Genomic DNA, 23,493 nt, shown 5'->3' with positions numbered 1-23,493 from the left:
CCCGCCACTAGGCCTGGCTATTTTTTTGTATTTTTAGTAGAGATGGAGTTTCACCATGTTTTTCAGGCTGGTCTCAAACTCCTGACCTCATGATCCACCTGCCTCGGCCTCCCCAAGTGTTGGGATTACAGGCGTGAGCCACCGCGCCCGGCCTCCAATTTTTTCTTAATATAGGCATTGCTCAAGGAAACATTTTGGTTCTTGCTTCTTTGTACACATGGGGATGTTTCTCTGTGTATGCCCTGAAATGAGGACAACTTAAACTCTTTCTTTGAAATTGTTGTGCTACTTATTTCCTTATTGTCTCCGGATATTTTTCTGAAATATATTGGAAGTGGGATTGGTGGGTTGTAAAGAATGCAAGTTAAAATTTTGATATAATAAAATTTCTCTCTAAAAGGGCTATATCCATTTGTGCTCCTGAACTGATAATGATGGCTTCCATTTCTCCATGTTTTCAACCATATTCAGTGTTACTAATCTTTTGTTTTTGCTAATCTGGGTGAAAAATAAAATTTTAGCTGTTGAGGTTGAATATATTTTCATGTGATTCACTTGCTTGCATAAGATTTCACTGGTCATTCCCTGCAATTATTGTCCATATCTGACCTTTTAAAAAGGTGTCCATGTTATTAGGTTTGGTCTTATTTATTTAATAGGTGCTATTATGGCTATTAATATTTTGTCTGCTATATATGCTGGAGATAGTTTTTTCTGTAGCTTTTTAAAAAAATTTGTTTATGGTGCTTTTTGCAAGTTGAAAGTTTTAAGTATTTAGTCAAAGGTATCCATTTTATGGCTTCCTTGCTTAAGGAAATCTATGCTATTCCAAGGCTATAACCATATTCACGTATGTTTTCTTTTAATTTCTTTGGAATCTTCTTTTTCATGTTTTTCTCTTTTAATTCACCTGGAATTTATTTATGTGGCAGCATAAAGTAAGGTTCTAATTTTTTTTCCTCCCAAAATGGATAGGCAATTCTTTAACACTATTTGTTTGTGTCCTTTCATGATTTATATGGAATACCCTCTTTATCACAAACTGTACTGTCATAAAAATTGATCTATTTTGTTCAACTTTATTTTACTTCATTGATGTTTGTCTTTTTTTTTTTTTTTTTTTTTCTGAGATGGAGTCTCGCTCTGTCGCCCAGGCTGGAGTGCAGTGGCCGGATCTCAGCTCACTGCAAGCTCCGCCTCCCAGGTTTACGCCATTCTCTCGCCTCAGCCTCCCAAGTAGCTGGGACTACAGGCGCCTGCCACCACGCCCGGCTAGTTTTTTTTGTATTTTTTTAGTAGAGACAGGGTTTCACCGTGTTAGCCAGGATGGTCTCGATCTCCTGACCTAGTGATCCGTGCGTCTCGGCCTCCCAAAGTGCTGGGATTACAGGCTTGAGCCACCGCGCCCGGCCTGTGTTTGTCTTTTCTTATGCTAATGTTACACTATTTTGATTTAGGAAAAAAATTTCTTTTTAGGGATAGGATCTCACTATGCTGCCCAGGTTGGTCTTGAACTCCTGGCCTCAAGTAATTCTCCTGTCTTGGCCTCCCAAAGTGCTGGGATTACAGGCATGAGCCGCTGTGCCTGGCCTAATATTTTGATGGAAGGAACTTGCCTTATGTCATCTTTTACAAAAATGTAGCTGGATTGTACATTTTCTCTTTTAGATGCGTTTCATTTCATGTTTTGTTTTTTGCTCTATCACCCAGGCTGGAGTGTGGCGGCATGATCCTGGGTCATTACAGACTCTGCCTCTCAGACTTAAGCAATTCTCAGCTTCCTGGCTGGCTGCGCCACGGCTCATGCCTGTAATCCCAGCACTTTGGGGAGTCTGAGGCGAGAGCAGATCACCTCACCTGAGGTCAGGGAGTTCAAGACCAGCCTAGCCAACATGGTAAAACCCTGTCTCTACCAAAAATACAAAAATTAGCCGAGCGTGGTAGCACACACTGTAATCTCAGTTACTCAGGAGGCTGACGCATGAGAATTGCTTGAGCCTGGAGGCAGAGGTTGCAGTGAAACGAGATTGTGCCGCTGCACTCCAGCCTGGGTGACAGAAGTAGACTGTCTCAAAACAAACCAACAAAAAAATCTCAGCTTCCTGAGTAGCTGGGATTACAGGCATGTGTCACCACACTTAGCTAATTTTGTTTCTTTAAATTTTTCATAGAGATATGAGGTCTTACTATATTGCCCAGGCTGGTCTGCAACTCCTGGGCTCAAGCTATCCTCTCACCTTGGCTTCCCACAGTGCTGGGATTACAGGCGTGAGCCACTATGCCCGGCTTATATGCATTCTAAAATTAGCTTAGCAAGTCAAATACAGTGGCCTATTGGTTCAACCATAGAATTAGAAGGAAAAAAAATGCCCTATTGGGATTTGGAGAAGAAAACCATTTCTCTAACACAATTTCCGATGGCCGTGTGTGGTGTATTGTATGCTTATGCTATATTTTACTTAACAATTTCTCATTGTTGTCTAAAATCTTTACAAATATTGGCTCCACAACTTGATTTTCTTTGTTTTCTTTTTTTCCAGTTTAGGTTATTCTTGAGTTTGGGTTTTGTTTAGAACTTTCACTGGTTTTATACATTTATTAGTACCAGTTTATTCACCTGAGATGGATTTGCCCTGTATTGGGTTTATAAAATCATGAAAAGGTTTGGGTCAGATTTTTTTCTTTTTCTTTTTTTCTTTTTTTTGATACAGGGTCTTGCTCTGCCACCCAAGCTGGAGTGCAGTGGCGCAAACCTCACTCATCGCAACCTTGGCTCACTGCAACCTCTGCCCTGGGTTTGAGCAGTTCTCCCACTTCAGCCTCCTGAGTAGCTGGGATTACAAGCATATGCCACTACACCCAGCTAATTTTTTTTTTTTTTTTTTTACTTTTTGTAGAGACAGAGTCTTGCCATATTGCTCACGCTTATCTTGAACTCCTGAGCTCAAGTGATTCACCACCTCGGCCCCACAAAATGCTGGGATTACAGATGTGAGCCACCGTGCCTGGCCTCAAGATTTAATTTAAATGATATGAGTGACTAAGATTTTTCTCTCAAAATTGAACTAAAACTTTGACTTTATCAGAGTTTATTTTTTAATCTCTCTAGTCAAACGTAGCAGTGGGTTAAAACCATAAAAATGAAACAACAAACAACTTAATGAAACAATAAAAGATTTCTGTCCCCGAGTTATGTTGGCATTTGACAAATGGAAGGACAATTTTAATTTAGATAGTCAAATAAAACGTAGTGACAGTTGACTATAGTAAGAGTGAAAGGCCGACAGAAAGCTATACCTGTTGGGGAATGGGAACAGAAAATATGAGGTGACTCTACCACTGACTGCACTGTCAAGGTCAGAGTTAACTTTGCAGATCTGCTGAAAATGGAGCATCTAATTTGCTGAATTGTTGCAATTACTATGTTTAACAGCATACTTGAAATAATTGTTGGACTTGTATCTATTGAGTTGAGGGATAAGTGTACAAAATCAAACATTTCTATAGGGATTTTCTTGCTAACTGCCTGGTATTTATTGAATTAAAGTTTTTTTTTTTTTCCCCAACCACCGAACGTATCAGTGATCTTTAGAACCACACTGAGGTCCTGTCCTTTCTAAGCCCTTTAAAAGTTACTTATGTCAGACATGTTAAATCATTTGGCTGAGGATACTTCCTACAGAAATTTATCTTGCATTATTGCAACTTCCCCATGTAATCACTCATCTTACTCAATGTTTATCTTAGCCTTGAAAACAAAGGGCATTAACATGAAGCCAGGTTACTACTACTAGGCTTAGAGTGTGGACTGTATGTGTAATCTAAAACAAGATGGGAGGGCTGAGGCAGGCGGATCACTTGAGGTCAGGGGTTTGAGACCAGCCTGGCCAACATGGTCTCTACTAAAATACAAAAAATACAAAATTAGCCAGGCATGGTAGCTCACGCCTGTAATCCCAGCTACTTGGGAGGCTAAGGCAGGAGAATTGCTTCAAGCTGGGAGGTTTGCAGTGGTTGCAGTGAGCTGAGATTGCGCCACTGCACTCCAGCCTGGGCAACAGAGCGGGACTTTGTCTAAAAAAAAACCAACAAAATGGGAAGGAAAGATTTTGTCTAACATATTTGTTGTTCAGATGACTTTTAGGTCTTTTAAAAAATCTGTTAACATTCCATGGTAGTTTTATATTGATGTTACCACTTAAAAATGAAATAGCTATTCAGTTTGATTTTTCTGCTGAGGTTTAGTTGTTCTTTTTTAGTATTTATCTTGAAAGCTTATTTTTTCCAATTAGCTTTGCCTTTTCAATTTTCATATCTATTTCTTAGAAGTATTTAACGTTTCTCCAAGCTTCAGTATATTATCTTAGAACCCCCTCCAAATATCTAAGTACCTATTTAGTTAACTAAAGTATTAAATAAGATGACTATGATCCAGATCAATTAATTCATGAGAATTTATTTATTTTTACATTTATTTATTTATTTATTTTTACTTATTTATTTTTGAGACAGGGTCTCTCCCTGTTGCCCAGGCTAGAATGCAGTGGTGTGATCATTGCTCATGGTAACCTCAGACTCCTGGACTCAAGAGATCCTTCCGCCTCAGGCTTCCAGAGCACTGGGACTATAGGAGTGAGCCATTGGGCCCAGCCTTATAAGCACTTATTTAAGTGAATAACTCTTTTTTTTTTTCCTTTGAGACGGAGTCTCGCTCTGTCACCCGAGCTGGAGTGCAGTGGTGCGATCTTGACTCTCTGCAGCTGCAGCCTCCTAGGCTCAAGTGATTCTCTTCTCAGCTTCCCAAATAGCTGGGATTACATGTGTCCGCCACCACACCCAGCTAATTTGTGTGTGTGTGTGTGTGTGTGTGTGTGTGTGTAGTAGAGATGGGGTTTTACCACGTTGGCCAGGCTGGTCTCAAACTCCTGACCTCAAGCAGTCTGCCCGCCTTGGCCTCTCAAAGTGCTGGCATTACAGGTGTGAGCCACTTCACCAGGCCTTAAATGAGTAACTCTTAGTGTATTCTGTTCACTACAAGAGGGTGATAATACCAAAATAAATGATAAAATAAACAATGACAGTAAAACAATTTAATATGAATAGGAAATAAAGGAAAAGTGAATTAAATTTTCATATACTAAGCTCCTGGATATTTTAACTTTTTTTTTTTTTTTTTTACTGCATAAAAAGACAGCAGGCTAACAATAAAGAGAGAGCGTTAACAGATGTTCCACAACAGAAGGCTTCATCAGTCTATTTCTTGTGATCCTGTTAAGATGACGAACTGATTGCTCATTGGCTAAAATCTAAATGATTGATACAAGATTGAAAAAATGTCATAACCTTAGCTTTTTGCTACATAAAACTTGCATCTCTCCCACTTCATGCCTTTTGGCTTTGAAGTTTCATTATTATTTTTATACTTTGTGGCTCTCTGCACAGAATACTCAAGCATGTTCCAAGAGTTTATGAACATAAACAGTAGATGACATCTTCAAAGCCTAGTGACCCAACAGATACTTGTTTAGCACTGACTTTCGTTCTGTCAAAACCATGCTGAAGTGTCAAGACTTTATATGTGGAGATTATCCACTAAATTAGAGTCATAGGAATTTGGACCTGTCAACAACCTGCTTAAAACAGTGCCCCAGCACATAGGCAGTCCTCAGTAATTATTAACTGCTGTTATCCCTTCTCCTCCTGTTCAGTCTTTTATCTGCCACTTACTCTATTGGTTCGCATGCTGTAGCCACAGCAGCCTTCACGTCCTTCCCACCATAGAGCCTTGGTTTATTCTGTTCTTGGTGCCTGGAATAGTCCTCCTTTTCTCCCCCTTCTGCTTAGCTGCTGTATCATTTTCTCAGGGACACTGTCAGTAAGTAACCTCTCATTTTAGGTTAGACCTGCCTTTATATTCTTTCTTATCACCGAGTACTTTTACTTCATAGCAGTTTAAATAATTTTTTTATTGTTGGCTTAATTTGTCTCCCTCCAGTTGAAAATCAGCTCCATGAAAGCAGGAACCGTATCTCTCTTGATTGCTTTACCGCATCCCCTACAGTAGTGGTTGGTAAGGAGCTGGTGTTTGATAAGTATATGGGGAATGAATAAATTAGTAAGTGGAGTGATACAGTTTGGATGTTTTGGGCTTGGGGTAGAGAAGTAAACTGAGGGAAGAGAGCACATTTAGAAGCCTTAAACATCACTCTCAAGTTTCTATTCAATTGTTCCCATCTTTGAAAGTGTGGGTTTCGGTGTTTATATTCTGTGATACGATTTGGGATAACTGGCATTTATCTCAAGTGGAATGTCCACAGTTTTAAAAGTTATCAAAACTTTTCTATGCTCATTATGAAATGAAAATTTAAAATCTGAAAAAGATCTTTATTTGTTTTACAGATAAAAAATGGACATAATATGGTAGTGTTTCAGATTGCACTATTAGTTATCAGTAGAGCTGGCACTAGAACCTAGGTTTCCTTACCTCCCCACCTTTTTTTTTTTTGAGACAGGGTTTCACTCCCATTGCCCAGGCTGGAGTACAGTGGCTCACTGCAGCCTCACCCTCAGCCTCCTGGGCTCAAGCAATTCTCTTGCCTCAGCTACCCAAGTAGCTGGGACTACAGGCATGCACTACCACACCCAGCTAATTTATATATATATATTTTTTTGAGACAGGATTTTGCTGTGTTGCCCAGGCTGGTCTTGAACTCCTGGGCTCAAGTGATCTGCCTTGCCTTGGCCTCCCAAAGTGCTAGGATTACAGGCATGAGCCATGCACCTGGCCATCCCTTCCCATTTTAAGCTATTGTCCTTTAGGTAGCTGGTACCTTTACAGATATATAAAAGTGATATAAGGATGTATTAAAGTCTAAGCTTTTCTCAAGCCTGTAATCCCAGCACTTTGGGAGGCCGAGACGGGCGGATCACGAGGTCAGGAGATCGAGACCATCCTGGCTAACATGGTGAAACCCCGTCTACACTAAAAAATACAAAAAACTAGCCGGGCGAGGTGGCGGGTGCCTGTAGTCCCAGCTACTCGGGAGGCTGAGGCAGGAGAATGGCGTAAACCCAGGAGGCGGAGCTTGCAGTGAGCCGAGATCGCGCACTGCACTCCAGCCTGGGCAACAGAGCGAGACTCCGTCTCAAAAAAAAAAAAAAAAAAGCTAGGCTTTTTCTTCGTGATTAAAGTTGCTTATGAGAATCATTTACTGGGGGCTCTAATACACACTCAAAACTTTTGAGAGGTATAGAATTGCTTGATCCTGCAGAATATCACCCCCAAAGCTGTGCTGTTAAGTACCCACCCCAATTCTACAGTTTTCTGTATTGTCGCTCTTGCAGTTAGTTCATGCCCTACCTTCCTGAAGTAGCTCTTTTCTCTCTTTCATTTCCTCTTTCTAATCTGTTAGGCACATATTAAGATAATATCTTAGGTTATTTTACATGTATGTAAGGCAAGAATAAATAGATTCATCCATATTGCAACATGGATGAACCTCAAAAACATGATAAGTGAAAGAAAACCAAGTATGAAAGACTACATTTCTTATGGTTCCATTTATGTGAAATGTTTGGGAGAGGCAAAATTTGTAGAGACAAAGCAGATGAGTGGTTGCTTGAGCTTAGGGATGGAATGGGAAGGAACTGCAAGTGGGCATTTGGCTTCTTTTCAGGATAATAGAAATATTCTCAAATTCAATTATGATGGTTACACTTTGTACATTTACTAAAAATTATTAATTTGTACACTTGAAATGAGAAATTTTGGTATGTGATTTGTATCCCAATAAAGCTTTTTTTTTTTTCTTTTTTTGAGACAACGTCTGGCTCTATCACCCAGGCTGGAGTGCAGTGGTGTGATCTTGGCTCACTGCAACCTCTGTGCCCCAGACTCAAGCCATCGTCCCACCTCAGCCTCCCGAGTAGCTGAAACTACAGGCGCGCACCACCATACCCAGCTAGTTTTTGTATTTTTAGTACAGATGAGGTTTTGCCATGTTGCTGAGGCTGGTCCCAAACTCCTGGGCTCAAAGTGATCCTCTCACCTCAGCCTCCCAGAGTGTTGGGATTACAGGCGTGAGCCACCACATCCAACCCTAAAGCTGTTTTTTAAAAAAAGAATAAGCAGGTTCAAAACTTATTTTGGAGGAATTCTCTTTATAATTGTAGGCTAATACAGTTGATATTTATGGTTCTGCATAATATTCTAGATAAATGAAATGGAAAATTAGATAAAATAATACTGTATTTTGAATCGTATTTGTTGTGTAAGACAGCATTGAAAGCTAACTCCCCCCTCTCCCTAGGAAACCATTAGGGACTGGAGTTTTGTGGATAGGAATCTTGGTGCTAAGTATGGTAATGTAAATTTAAAGAGTAATGATTCATATGCATCTTTGTGAGTTTTAGATTTATTATCGAATTCTCGATAGTGTGCATTCTCTACACATACAGACGCACATGAGTGCACACATACACATACAGACTGTTCAAAATTAGAGAAGGTGTCAATTTTTTCCTCCAGTCCTATCTATTCTGCCAGTACGTTTTTATCTTATCCGATCACTCAACCAGTTGAGTGCCCTGTTTTATGAGTGAGTGAGTACGCTTGGGCTTCAAGCTGTTTATGTGTTCTTTTTCATTTTTCAGCACTTTCATTTGGACCCTTGGATACCCATTGAACAGATGCTTGAAACCTGCAAGTAATCTTCAGATCCTAGCAGAACCATAGGCCTTTCCTTTGTGTTGGGAGGATATAGCCTATATGCTGTGGAAATGAACGGGGAGCAGCAGCTTGATGCAGGTATTGGTTTTATTCTCAGAATTTATTCTCTAGGATGCGCAATTATATTACTTGCCTGTGTTATATTGTCTATTTCTCTACCACTGAACTGGAAGCTCTTTGAAGTCTTGTTTTTCATTGTCATCTTCTGTACCTGTCAGAGAACCTGGCACTAGGGGCTACTAATAATGTTTGCTGAAAAAATAAGAAACCGTTATGAACAAGGCCAGGCGCAGTGGCTCACGCCTGTAATCCCAGCACTTTGGGAGGCCAAGGCGGGCGGATCACGAGGTCAGGAGATCGAGACCATCCTGGCTACCACAGTTAAACTCTGTCTCTACTAAACAAAATACAAAAAATTAGCCGGGCGTGGTAGCAGGTGCCTGTAGTCCCAGTTCCTCGGGAGACTGAGGCAGGAGAATGGCGTGAACCCGGAAGGCGGAGCTTGCAGTGAGCCAAAATCACGCCACTGCACTCCAGCCTGGGCAGAGCGAGATTCCGTCCCAAAAAAAAGAAAAAAAGAAAAAGAAACTGTTATGAACAGACTTCTTTTTTAAAATAGCATTAACATTTTGGGCCGGGTGCGGTGGCTCAAGCCTGTAATCCCAGCACTTTGGGAGGCCGAGACGGGCGGATCACGAGGTCAGGAGATCGAGACCATCCTGGCTAACACGGTGAAACCCCGTCTCTACTAAAAATACAAAAAAACTAGCCGGGCGAGGTGGCGGGCGCCTGTAGTCCCAGCTACTCTGGGAGGCTGAGGCAGGAGAATGGCGTAAACCCGGGAGGCGGAGCTTGCAGTGAGCTGAGATCCGGCCATTGCACTCCAGCCCGGGCGACAGAGCGAGACTCTGCCTCAAAAAAAAAAAAAAAAAAAAAAAAAAAAATAGCATTAACATTTTGATGATTACTTTCTAGTTATTTTGAAGTAATTATGCATTCACAGGAGTTTGCAAAGATAGTACTTACTGACAGATTTCATGTTCCTTTCACCCAGTTTCTCTCATTAGTTACTATAATATGATATGAAACTGAGGAAATTGATATTAGTATAAAGAATGTGTAATTCTATGTCATTTTATCACATGTGTAGATTCCTGGAACCATCCCCTCAGTCAAAATACAGAACTATTCCATCACCACAAAGAGTTCCCACACCTATCCTCCTTCTTCCCACTTCCCCTAATCCCAGGCAACTGTTAATTTGTTCTCCATCTCTATAATTTTGTCATTTAAAGAATGTTACATAAATAGAATAACACAGTACATGGCTTTTTGAGATGGGCTTTAATAATGCCCTTGAGATCCATCCCAGCTCTTGTGTATATTGACAGTTTGTTCCTTTTTATTGTGGAGGAGTAGTCATGAATGTACTACAGTTTGGTTAACCATTCATCTAGTGTAGTACATTTTGGTTTTTTCCAGTTTTTGGCTGTTACAAACACGTAAGTTGCTATTAACAGTTATGTATATAATACTTTATTTTTCTGGGGTACATACCCAGCAGCACAATCACTAGATCATATTTAGTAAAGAAAACTGCAAAATCATGCTTCAGAGTGGCTGTGCCATTTTACATTCTCACTAGCAGTATATGAGAGATCTAGTTTCTCTACATCCTCACTATTATCTGGTGGTGTCATTACTTTTGTTTAAGACATTCTGATAGGTGGGTAGTGACAGCTCATCATGGTGTTAATTTGTACCTCCCTAATGGCCGCCAGTGATATGGAACATCTTTACATGTTCCTACTTGGCATCTCTATATCCTCTTCAGTGAAATATCTCTTCATGTCTTTGGCTTATTATTAATTGGTTTATTTTTAATTAATAAAGATTGGCTTTTTTGTTGAGGTTTGTTTTTCAAAAAACTATTGAAGTATGATTTTTTTGAGACGCAATACACATACCATAAAATCAACGTTTTTAGAGTACATAATTCAGAGGTTTTTAGTCTATTCAGAAAGTTTTCCAACTGTCACTACTATCTAATTCCAGAACATTCCATCACAGCAAACCATTAGTCGTCTTTCCCTTTTCCACCCAGACTCTGGCATCCATAATCTACTTTCTGTCTCTAGGATTTACCTGTTCCTGCTTTCTTTTATTAACATTTGCATGGTATATCTTTTTCATCCTTTTCAACATGGCTGTATCATTATATTTGAAATAAAGTTCTTGATACAGCATATACTATACTAAGTTTTAAAAATTTTGGCCTTATGGGATGTATGTATATCGTTTATACTTAACGTAATTATTGATATGTTTGGATTCAAGTCTGCCTTTTTTGCTTATTTATTTTTCTGTTTTTTGTTTGTTTGTTTCTCTAGAGCAGTGAGAGTTCTTTCAGAATGGCTCCTGTGTTTTTTTTTTTTTTTTTCTCCTTCTGCTTTCCTGTGGGTTACTTCAACTTTTTTTTAGAATTCCATTTTGATTTGTAGTGTTTTTAAGTATATCCTCTTGCAGCACTTACTAGCAGTTACTTTAGGTATTATATTACATATATATAACTTATCACAATCTTCATTTTATTACTTTGAGTGAAGTATGGAAACCTTACCTACTTTTACGTCTCTTTACCCTCTTTTATATAATAATATAATTGCCTTAAATATTTTCTCTACATATTTTGAGAACCACATCAGACATGCTTAACGTTTTTGTTTAAACTGTCAAACATATAATTTAGAACACCTGAGAGAAGGAAAATTTATTATATTTTTCAATATTTTTACTATTTCTCTTGTCATATATTCTTTTCCTGATTTTCCAAGATTCTTTCTTTTGTCACTTCATTTCTATTTAGAGAATTTTCTTTAGTTTTTTTTTGAGATGGAGTCTCGCTCTGTCGCCCAGGCTAGAGTGCAGTGGTGCTATCTCGGCTCACTGCAAGGTCTCGCCTCCCGAGTTCACGCCGTTCTCCTGCCTCAGCCTCCTGAGTAGATGGGACTACAGGTGCCCACCACCACGCCTGGCTAATTTTTTTTATTTTTAGTAGAAACGGGGTTTCACCATGTTAGCCAGGATGGTCTCGTTCTCCTGACCTCATGATCCGCCCATCTCGGGCTCCTAAAGTGCTGGGATTACAGGCATGAGCCACCACGCCCGGCTTTAGCCCTTTTTTTTAAAGGAGGTCTACTAGTGACAGATTGTCTTCATTTCCTTTCATTTGAGAATGTGTTGATTTCCCCTTCATTATTGGGGGATATTTTTGCTGGATGTGGAATCCTGGGTTGAAAACTCATTTCTTTCAGCTCTCAGAAAATAATTGTGCTACTTCTTTGTGGCCTCCATGGTTTCTGATGAGAAATCTGCTGTTATTGGACACTCCCCCACCTCCCACCCCCAACGCTCTGCTTTAAAAGAGAGGTTTCTCTCCTGTTAATTTTAAGATTTTTTTTTTCCTTTAGTTTTTGGAAGTTTGAGTCTGGTGTATCTTTTCTTGGGTTCATCTTGTTTGGGGTTTACTTAGCTTCTTGAGTTTAGGGACTTTATATCTTTTGCCGGGTTTAGAAAAATTTTAGCCGTTATTTCTTCAAATACTTTTTCAGTCTTCATTTTTTCCTTCTACCGAAACTTTGATAAAACTAATAGTAGAGCTTCTTTTACTGTCCCACAGGTCCCTCAGACTGTCTTCATTTTTCTTTTTTTTTTTTTTAATGTTTTCTCTCTGTTGTTTAGATTGGGTTTTTTCTGTTCTTTTGTCTTCAATTTTACTCATTCATTCTTGTCTGCTTCGTTCTGCTGTTGAACTTATCCATAGAGTTTTTTTTATTATTATTATTAATTGGGTTATTTTCAGTTCTAAAATTTTCTTTTTGCACTGGAGAAGGAAGAGGGAAGGGAATAGCCCCAACTTAAAATGTCATATTTCGTTCTTCTAACTGAGGTTTAGTGGCTTATCTTCAATGGATGCTTTTTAGTTTGTTCTGTGCCTGTGGTGGTTAATTTTAGGACTTTGAAATGATTTTCATTGTTTAGCCAGACTTTTGGTTCTTTTATGGGAGAGTGGGTTCACTGCGATAATCATTCTACCATTTTAGAAGTTGATTTTTCCTTTGTTTTAAATACTATTAACTCATGTATTTAAGTACATATATGTATATATATACATTTGATGAGTTTGAGTTCATTGCTGTTATCATTCATTTGATGATCAAATTCTACAGCAGTGAGAGTTCTTTCAGACTGGTTCCTGTGTTCTTCTGATGTGATGTCATGTATCTTTGATACACTAGTCCTTGCCTTCTGGACCAGTAAGATTCCCAAGTACCTCCTGAACATATCCTGCCCCAAACTTGTAATCTGCTGTTTCTCTGAGGAGCTTTTTTTTCTTTAATGTAGGTACGATATTTAGAGACCACAATCTGGGTGCTGGAGTGCTAATTTGATACTAGGTTGTCATTTATTCTAGGCCTTACCTATAGACATAGCTAGAAAATACACATTTAAAATTATTTTTTATTTTTTAGAGACAAAATCTTGCTTTGTCACCCAGGGTGGAGTATAGTGGCACGATCATGGCTCACTGCAGCCTCAAACTCCTGTGTTCAAGTGATCTTGCCACCTTAGCCTCCCAAGTAGCTGAGAACACAGGCATATGCCACCATCCCCAGCAATTTTTTTTTTTTAGAGATGGGGTCTTGCTGTGTTGTCCAGGCTAGTTTCAGACTCCTAGCTTCAAGTGATCTTCCTGCCTCAGCCTCCCAAAGTGCTGGGATTTATAGGTGTGAGCCACCATGCCCAGCCGTGAAAATACACATCTTTTGAAAAGTAAAAAAAAATAATGGTTTTACATTGATACTTACAATTTAAATTTAAAATTACAGGGTTTTAGCTGGGCACAGTGGCATGCACCTGTATAGTCCTGCTACTTGGGAGGCTGAGGTGGCTTAAGCCTGGGAGTTCAAGGCCAGCCAGGGCAATATAGCGAAACTCCATCTCAAAAAAATAAAAAGAAAAAAAAAACAGGGTTACAAGGTTTTTCTTCTTTGATTTTATGCTTGTATCTCTTCTCTTTTAGAAATGTCTTGTTTGCAGCCAGGCGCAGTGGCTCACGCCTGTAATCCCAGCACTTTGGGAGGCCGAGGCACGAGGATCAGGAGGTCAGGAGATTGAGACCATCCTGGCTAACATGGTGAAACCTTGTCTCTACTAAAAATGCAAAAAAATTAGCCAGGCGTGGTGGCAGGTGCCTGTAGTCCCAGCTACTTGGGAAGGTGAGGCAGGAGAATGGCGTGAACCCAGGAGGCGGAGCTTGTAGTGAGCCGAGATCGTGCCACTGGACTCCAGCCTGGGGGACAGAGTGAGACTCCGTCTCAAAAAAGAAAAAGTCTTGTTTGCTAATGATGGTAATATTATTACTTCTTTGTTTTTATTCTATAAAAGTCCTTTAATTATTTTTAAAATAATAGCAACATTTCAGATACCAACCACAGTGTGCAGTTTAAAATTTCTTTCGTTTTTGCTTTTAAATATATTCCACTGGTGTTTATAGTCAGAGTATTGTATTTTAACATGGCTTAGGCCAAGCCCAGTGGCTCACACCTGTAATCCAGCACTTTGGGAGGCAAAGGCAGGAGGATCGTTTGAGCCCAGGAGTTCAAGACCAGTCTGGGCGACATAGGGAGACTCTGTCTCTACCAAAAAGGAAAAAAAAAAAAAAAAAAAAAAAATTAGCCAGGTTCAGTGGCATGTACCCGTAGCCCTAGCTACTTGGGAGTCTGAGGTGGGAAGATTGCTTGAGCCAGGGTGGTTGAGGCTTCAGAGAGTTTTTATTGTACCACTGCACTCCAGCCGGGGTGACAGAGCAAGACCCTGTCTCAAAAACAAATAAAAATAAATAACGTTACTTAAAGGAATCCTATTTTCTTGTGGTTTTCCCACCAACAGTTAGCTCATGTGTTTCAGCTCATTTGAAATTTATAGAATTTTTTTATTTCTATTTCATTGTTTCTAAATTGTATAGTAAGTCTGCATACTTCTAAAGTCAAAATTGGCCAGGCAGTGGGTCATACCTGTAATCACAGCACTTTGGGAGGGTGAGGCAGGTGGACCACCTGAGGTCAGGGATTTGAGACCATCCTGGCCAACGTGGTAAAACCCCATCTCTACTAAAAATACAAAAGATTAGCCAGGCATGGTGGTCTGCACCTGTAATCCCAGCTACTGGGAAGGCTGAGGCAAGAGAACCGCTTATACCCAGGAGGTGGAGGTTGCAGTGAGCCGAGATTGCACCACTGCATTCCAGCCTGGGTGACAGAATGAAACTCCATCTCAATAAAATAAAATAAAATAACTTCAACTTGATATTACTGATTCATTCTCTTTTTCCATATATATAACCAGTTTGATTACTTTTTAATTTATTCTCCTGTTGTTCTTTTTTTTTTTTTTTTTTTTGAGACGGAGTCTTGCTCTGTCACCCAGGAGTGCAGTGGTCAGATCTCAGCTCACTGCAAGCTCTGCCTCCCGGGTTTACGCCATTCTCCTGCCTCAGCCTCCCGAGTAGCTGGGACTACAGGCGCCCGCCACCTCGCCCGACTAGTTTTTTGTATTTTTTAGTAGAGACAGGGTTTCACCATGTTAGCCGGGATGGTCTCGATCTCCTGACCTTGTGATCCGCCCGTCTCAGCCTCCCAAAGTGCTGGGATTACAGGCTTGAGCCACCGCGCCCAGCCTGTTCATTTTCAAAAATATAAACTAATATATGTGAGTGTATACACATACATACTCATACTCACATCTCCCTCTCCTTTTTTCTTTTCTTTTTTTTTTGAGAGAGGGAGTCTTGCTCTGCCACCCAGGTTAGAGTGCAGTGGTACGATCTCGGCTCACTGCAACCCCTACCTCCGGGTTCAAATGATTCTCATGCCTTAGCCTCCTCAGTAGCTGGGAGGCACATGCCATCATGCACCTGGCTAATTTTTGTATTTTTAATAGAGATGGGGTTTCACCATGTTGGCCAGGCTGCTCTTGAACTCCTGGCCTCATGTGATCCACCTGCCTTGGCCTCCCAGAGTGCTAGGATTATAGGCATGAGCCACTGCGCCTGGCGCCTCTCCCATCTTATACAAAAAGTAGGGATACAAAAAGAAAAAAAATACTGTTTGGTAGTGTGGTTTCTCTTAACATTATATTTTGGAGATTATTCCACATCAGTATATAGAGACTGTTCTCATTGCTTTTTATAGCAACCTGTACTGAATATATATACCATATTTATTCAACCATTTCCTTATTGATGGACATTAGGGTTATTTCCAGTCTTGGTATTACAAATAGTGCTGCAGTGAATGGCTTTGTACATATGTCTTTTTGTATTTTTGCTAGCATATCTTTGGGATAGATTCTTAGAAGTGGGATTGCTGGATCAAAAAGTAAATACATATGTAATTTTGTTAGATATTGCCAAGTTTTCTTCCACAGAGGTTGTGTCATTATGATTTACCTGTTTACAGCCTCACCATAGAAGCTTGTCACACTTCAGAATCCTGTTCAATCTGATATCTCTGTAGTTTTAATTTGCATTTCTCTTAAAATAAAATTTGTACATTTTCATATATTTAAGGATTATGCATTTCTTTCTTTAATAAACTATCATATATCTTGCTCATTATGTCATCACATCGTTAGTCTTGTTTCTTCTTAGCATTGTGTGAGAGATTTTAGTTGAATGATTCATCATTTTAATTGTTATATGTTTTTTATTAAGTTAACATGCTATTTAAGGGCCTAGAGTCCTTGCTAAGGACCACAAATGCCCAGCCTTATTATGTTTTAGTAATGTAAATTGACTTTCTACTGGCCTATACTTTCAAGATGCCCTCAAAGCAGTCTTTATTATTGGCTTGTATTTCTAATGAAAACATTTCAAATATATTAAAACTATGGAAAAGACTAGAACAAACAGCCATATGCCTAGCATAAATGTTTAATAAATGATAATGTTCAATATTGGTTTTTAATTTTTTATTGTGGTAAAATGTCCATAATGTAAACTTTACCATTTTCACTTTTTCTAAAGAGATGGGGTCTTGCAACATTGCCCAGGCTGGAGTGCAGTGGCTATTCACAGGCACAATCATGTACACTACCGTCTTGAACTCCTGGAGTCAAGCAGTTCTCTTGCTTCAGTCTCCTGAGTAGCTGGGACTACAGGCCGTTTTAACAATTTTTAAGTGTGTAGTTTATTGGCATTAAGTACATTCACATTGTTGTGCTATCATCACTGCCATCCATCTCCTTATCTTTCCAGATGGAAAAGTGTATCCGTTCAACAGTAACTCCCCATTCCCCAGTTTCCCTAGCCCCTAGAACCCACCATTTAATTTTCTGTTTCTATGAATTTGACTACTGTAGATATCCATTTGTCCTTTTGTGATGGGCTTATTTCTCTTAGCATAATGTCTTCAGTGTTTATCAATGTTGTAGTATGTGTCAGAACTTTTATTTATTTTTGGAAGGATGGGGTCTCTTAACAGCCTAGGCTGGAGTGCAGTGATGTGATCACTGCTCACTGCAGCCCCAACCTCCCAAGTGATCCTCCCACCTCAGCTCTCAAGTAGCTGGGACTACAGCCACTCACCACCATGCTCAGCTAACTTTTAAAAATATTTTTGTAGACACGAGATTTCCCTCTCACAATTTTTAAGTGTGTAGTTTATTGGCATTAAGTACATTCACATTGTTGTGCTATCATCACTGCCATCCATCTCCTTATCTTTCCAGATGGAAAAGTTGCTCAGGCTGGTCTCAAAGTCCTGGGCTTGAGCTATCCTCTGCCTTGGCTTCCCAAAGTGTTGGGATTGCAGGCATGAGCCACCGCACCGGGCCAGAATTTCCTTTTTCTTTCTTTTTTTTTTATAAAGGCTAAATGATATTCCATTGTGTGTATATACCACATTCATTTTGTTATCCATTCATCTGTTGATAGACACTTGGGTTGCCTCTACCTTTTGGTTATTGTGAATATTGCTGCTATAAACGTTTGTGTACAAATACATGTTTGAGTCCCTCTTTTTAATTCTTTTTGGGTATATACACAGACATGCATAGATAGATAGATAGATAGATAGATAGATAGATAGATAGATAGATAGACAGATAGATCATATGATAATTTACAAAATATTTTGAGGAAGTACTGTTTTCTACAGTGGCTGTACCATTTACATTCCCACCAGAAATGCACAAGCATTCTTAATTCTCCACGTCCTCACCAACACTTGTTATTTTTTGCGTTTTTGTTTATAGTTATTCTAATATGTGTGAAGTGGCATTTCATTGTAGTTCTGATTTGCATTTCCCTAATGATTAGTAATGTTGAACATATTTTCCTGCATTTTCATTTTGTAAAAGAAGTGAAACATAATACAGTTTAAACGTCTTTTGTACTTCCCTTCTAATCTGTTTCCTTCTCTTTATGCCCAAAGGTAACTTTGTTGAAGTTGATACATAATTCTTTTCATCCTTGTCTTTACACTCTCATATTAATATGCATGTATTCATAAACATTACACTACAAAGTTTTGTTTTGAAATCCAAGTTGTATCTAGCTGTGCTTTTCATTCTGCACTTGCCTTTTCTGCTTGATGTGTGTTTTTGAGACTTATCTGTGTCAACAGTAGCATTCATTTCAACTACTGTATAGTAGTATTCCATTGAAGGATTGCCATAACTTATCTATTCTACTTACTGCTTCCAATTTGTTGATAATACAAATGCTGCTGTGGTGAACATCCTTATATTTACCTCCTTGTGATCATGTGGAGTATGGTTTCCCCTAGGGTATACTCATTCAGCAGTTTATTGGAATTTTCTATATAACAAGCATTGTTCTGGGCTACGTCAATCAACAACAACAAAAAAAAGAAAAAGAAAAAGGAGAAAAAACCAAAAACAACCATCTCTGCTCTTAGGGAGTTTATGTGAAGTGAGATTATTGGATTATAGAGTACTTGAGTCTTTGCTCACTTAACAAGAGTATTTTAAGAATCTAGGTGACAAATTCCTGACTTTATGGAGTTTATGATCTTACAGGTATATTGTCAATAGGAATGAATGCCATGAAGAAAAGGGAAGCAGAGCCGAAAGATGGATACTGTTGCCTTTCTGAAGGGGAACATTTGAGTAGAGACTTGAATGAAAGGGAGCGTGAAGGACACTGGGAGATGATTCTTTGAGCTGAGGAATAACAAATGTAGAGACTTTGTGGAAAGAATATGATTAAAGAATGGCAAGAACCTCACTGTCACCCAAGTGTGGTGAGCATGGATAGTCTGGCTGGGGATAAAGTGGTAGGGTGGGCAGCCAGGGATCAGGTCATGTACAGCCTTTTTAGTGTCCCACAGATTTTAGATTTTAAGTGCAGTTGAAAGTTGGAAGATAATATGGTTAGGCCTTGGACTAGAGATAGCCAATAGATGTGGTGGGAAGTGATTCGATTTGAGATATGTTTTTTGTTTGTTTTTAATTTCCGGGATACACGTGCAGGATGTGCAGGTTTGTTACTTGGGTAAACATGTGCCATGGTGATTTGCTACACCTATCATCTCATCACCTAGGTATTAAGCCCAATATACATTAACTATTTTTCCTGATGCTCTCCCTCTCCCTGTTCCCCTTGACAGGCCCCAATGTGTATTCCTCCCTCCCCCGCCACTGATGTGTCCATGTGTTCACATTGTTCAGCTCCCACTTATACGTGAGAACGTGTGGGGTTTCCTTTTCTGTTCCTGCGTTAGTTTGCTGAAGATAATGGCTTCTAGCTCCATCCATGTCCCTGCAAAGGACATACTCTCATTCATTTTTATGGCCGCATGGTATTCCATGGTGTATATGTACCAGGTTTTCTTTGTCCAGTCTATTATTGATGGGCATTTGGGTTGATTCCATGTGTCTGCTATTGAGAATAGTGCCGCATGAACATACGTGTACATGTATCTTTGTAATAGAATGATTTATATTCCTTTGGGTAGATACCCAGTAATGGAATTGCTGAGTCAAATGGTATTTCTGGTTCCAGGTCTTTGAGGAATTGTCACACTGTCTTCCACAATGGTTGAACTAATTTACATTCCCACCAACAGTGTAAAAGTATTCCTATTTCTCTGCAGCCTCAACAGCATCTGTTGTTTCTTGACTTTTTAATTTAATTTTTTTGAGACAGAGTCTCACTCTGTCATTCAGGCTGGAGTGCAGTGGTGTGATCTCTGCTCACTGTCACCTCCACCTCTCAGCTTCAAGCGATTCTCCTGCCTCAGCCTCCTGAGTAGATTTGATTACAGGCGCATGCCACCACACCTGGCTAATTTTTGTATTTTTAGTAGAGATGGGGTTTCACCATGTTGGCCAGGCTGGTCTTGAATTCCTGACCTCAAGTGATCCTCCTGCTGCGGCCTCCCCAAGTGCTGGGATTACAGGCATGAGCCACCCTGCCCAGCCTATTTCTTGACTTTTTAACACTCATGGTTCTGACTGGCAATAGATGGTATCTCATTGTGGTTTTGATTTGCATTTCTCTAATCATCAGTGAGGTTGAGCTTTTTTTTATGTTTGTTGGCCGCATGAATGTCTTCTTTTGTAAAGTGTCTATTCATGTCCTTTGTCCACTTTTTAATGGGGTTGTTGGGTTTTTTCTTGTAAATTTGTTTAAGTTCCTTGTAGATTCTGGATATTAGACCTTTGTCAAATGGAGAGATTACAAAAATGTTCTCCCATTCCATAGGTTGTCTATTTGCTCTGGTGATCGTTTCTTTTGCTGTGTAGAAGCTCTTTAGTTTAATTGGATACCGTTTGTCAATTTTTACTTTTGTTGTGATTGCTGTTGTCATGAAATCTTTGCCCATGCCTATGCCCTGAATGTTAGTGCGTAGATTTTCTTCTAGGGTTTATATAGTTTTGGGTTTTACATTTAAGTCTTTAATGCATCTTGAGTTAATTTTTGTATAAGGTGTAAGGAAGGAATCCAGTTTCAATTTTCTGCTTATGACTTAGTCAGTTCTCCCAGCACCATTTAATAAATAGGGAATCCTTTCCTCAGTGCTCGTTTTTGTCAGGTTTGTTGAAAATCAGATGGTTGTAGATGTGCAGTCTTATTTCTGAGTTCTCTATTCTGTTCCATTGGTCTAGGTGTCTGCTTTTGTACCAGTACCATGCTGTTTTGATTACTGTGGACTTGTAGTATAGTTTGAAGTCAGGTAGGGTTATGCCTCCACATTTGTTCTTTTTGCTTAGGATTATCTTGGTTAATCTGCTTTTTTTTGGTTTCCTGTGAAATGTAAAAGTTTGTTTCTAATTCTGTGAAGAATGTCTGTGGTAGTTTAATGCGAATAGTATTGAATCTATAAATTACTTTGAGTAGTATGACCATTTTCGTGATGTTTTGATTCTTCCTGTGTATGAGCATGGAATGTTTTTCCATTTGTTTGTGTCCTCTCTGATTTCCTTGAGCAGTGGTTTGTAGTTCTCCTTGAAGGGGTCCTTCACTTCCCTTGTTAACTGTATTCTTAGGTATTTTATTCTCTGTAGCAATTGTGAATGGAAGTTCATTCATGATTTGGCTTTCTGTTTGTCCGTTGTTGGTGTATAGGAATGCTTGTGAGTTTTGCACATTGATTTTGTATCATGAGATTTTGCGGAAGTTGCTTCTTAGCTTATGAAGCTTTTGGGCTGAAACGATGGGGTTTTCTAGATATAGGATCATGTCATCTGCAAACAGAGACAGTTTGACTTCCTCTCTTCCTATTTGAATACCCTTTCTCACTTTCTCTTGCCTGATTGCCCTGGCCAGAACTTCCAATACTATGTTTAATAGGAGTGGTGAAAGAGGGCATCCTTGTCTTGTGCTAGTTTTCAAGGGGAATGCCTCCAGTTTTTGCCCATTCCGTATGATATTGGCTGTGAGTTTGTCATAAATGGCTCTTATTATTTTGAGATATGTTCCATCAATACCTAGTTTATTGAGAGTTTTTATTTTATTTTATTTTATTTATTTATTTTTTGAGATGGAATTTTGCTCTGTTGCCCAGGCTGGAGTGCAGTGGCGCAATCTCAGCTCACTGCAACCTCCACCTCCCCTGTTCAAGTGATTCTTCTCCCTCAGCCTCCTGAGTAGCTGTGACTACAAGTGCGCGCCACCATGCTCAGCTAATTTTTTTTGTTGTATTTTTAGTAGAGACAGGATTTCACCATGTTGGCCAGGCTGGTCTCAAACTCCTGACCTTGTGATCTGCCCACAGCGGCCTCCCACAGTGGTGGGATTACAGGCATGAGCTACCACGTCCAGCCTATTGAGAGTTTTTAACATGAAGGGATGTTGAATTTTTTCCAAGACTTTTGTCTTTTGAGATGATCATGTGGTTTGTTATTTATTTATTTATTTATTTATGACATGGAGTCTCGCTCTTTCACCCAGGCTGGAGTGCAGTGGCATGATCTCGGCTCACTGCAAGCTCTGCCTCCTGGGTTCATGCCATTCTCCTGCCTCAGCCTCCCGAGTAGCTGGAACTACAGGTGCCTGCCACAACGCCCGGCTAATTTTTTTTATTTTTAGTAGAAGGGATTTCACCATGTTAGCCAGGATGGTCTCGATCTCCTGACCTCATGATCCTCCCATCTTGGCCTCCCAAAGTGCTGGGATTACAGGCGTGAGCCACCGCGCCCAGCATCATGTGGTTTTTATCTTTAATTCTATTTATGTGATGAACTACGTTTATTGATTTGCTTATGTTGAACCAGCCTTGCATTTCAGGGATGAAGCCTATGTAATTGTGGTAGATAAGCTTTCTGATGTGCTTCTGGATTCTGTTTGCAAGTATTTTATTGAGGATTTTTGCATCAGTGTTCATCAGGAATATTGGCCTGAAGTTTTCTTTTTTTTTTTTTTTTTTCCCGCTCTGTCATCCGGGCTGGAGTGCGGTGGCGCGATCTCGGCTCACTGCAGGCTCCGCCCCCGGGGTTCATGCCATTCTCCTGCCTCAGCCTCCCGAGTAGCTGGGACTACAGGCGCCCGCCACCTCGCCCAGCTAATTTTTTGTCTCGATCTCCTGACCTCATGATCCGCCTGCCTCGGCCTCCCAAAGTGCTAGGATTACAGGCATGAGCCACCGCGCCCGGGCAGTTTACTTTTTTTGTTGTTTCTCTGACAGGTTTTGGTATCAGGATGATGCTGGCCTCATAAAGTGAGTTAGGGAGGAGTCCCTCATTTTCAGTTTTTTGGAATAGTTTTGGAAGAAATGATACCAACTCCTCTTTGTACCTCTGGTAGAAATCAGCTGTGAATCCATCTGTCCTGGGCTTTTTTTTTTGGTTGGTAGGCTGTTCATTATTGCCTCAATTTCAGAACTCATTATTGGTCTACTCAGGCATTCAACTTCTTCCTGGTTCAGTCTTGGGAGGGTGTATGTGTCCAGGAATTTATCCATTTCTTCTAAATTTTCTAATTTATTTGCATAGAAGTATTTATAGTATTCTCTGATAGTTGTTTGTATTTCTGTGGGGGTCGGTGGTGATATCGCCTTTATAATTTTTTATTGTGTCCATGTGATTTTTCTCTTTTTTCTTCTTTATTAGTCTAGTTAGTAGTCTATTTATTTATTTATTTATTTATTTTTGAGACAGAGTCTCGCTCTGTCACCCAGGCTGGAGTGCAGTGGCACGATCTCAGCTCACTGCAACCTCTGCCTCCTGGGTTCAAGCAGTTC

The 23,493-nt window shown here is 39.8% G+C and overlaps 1 protein-coding gene across 13 annotated transcripts in view; it reads left to right on the top strand.

The window, feature by feature from the left end:
• The window catches only part of SFMBT1 (Scm like with four mbt domains 1), a 157,377-nt gene that overhangs the window by 75,103 nt on the left and 58,781 nt on the right, over positions 1–23,493 (top strand). For all 13 annotated transcript variants that reach the window (XM_033210115.1, XM_033210114.1, XM_033210105.1 and 10 more), the window contains one exon: positions 8,653–8,806. In XM_033210115.1, the coding sequence (XP_033066006.1) occupies positions 8,779–8,806 (28 nt within the window). In that variant the 5' untranslated portion in view covers positions 8,653–8,778. The remainder of the gene's footprint in view (positions 1–8,652; positions 8,807–23,493) is intronic.

This window comes from Trachypithecus francoisi, unplaced genomic scaffold, assembly GCF_009764315.1.
Source record: "Trachypithecus francoisi isolate TF-2019V2 unplaced genomic scaffold, Tfra_2.0 Lachesis_group0, whole genome shotgun sequence".
Taxonomy (NCBI): Eukaryota; Metazoa; Chordata; class Mammalia; order Primates; family Cercopithecidae; genus Trachypithecus; species Trachypithecus francoisi.
The sequence above is the reverse complement of the archived record's forward strand: the minus strand, read 5'-3'. Positions and strand labels throughout refer to the sequence as shown.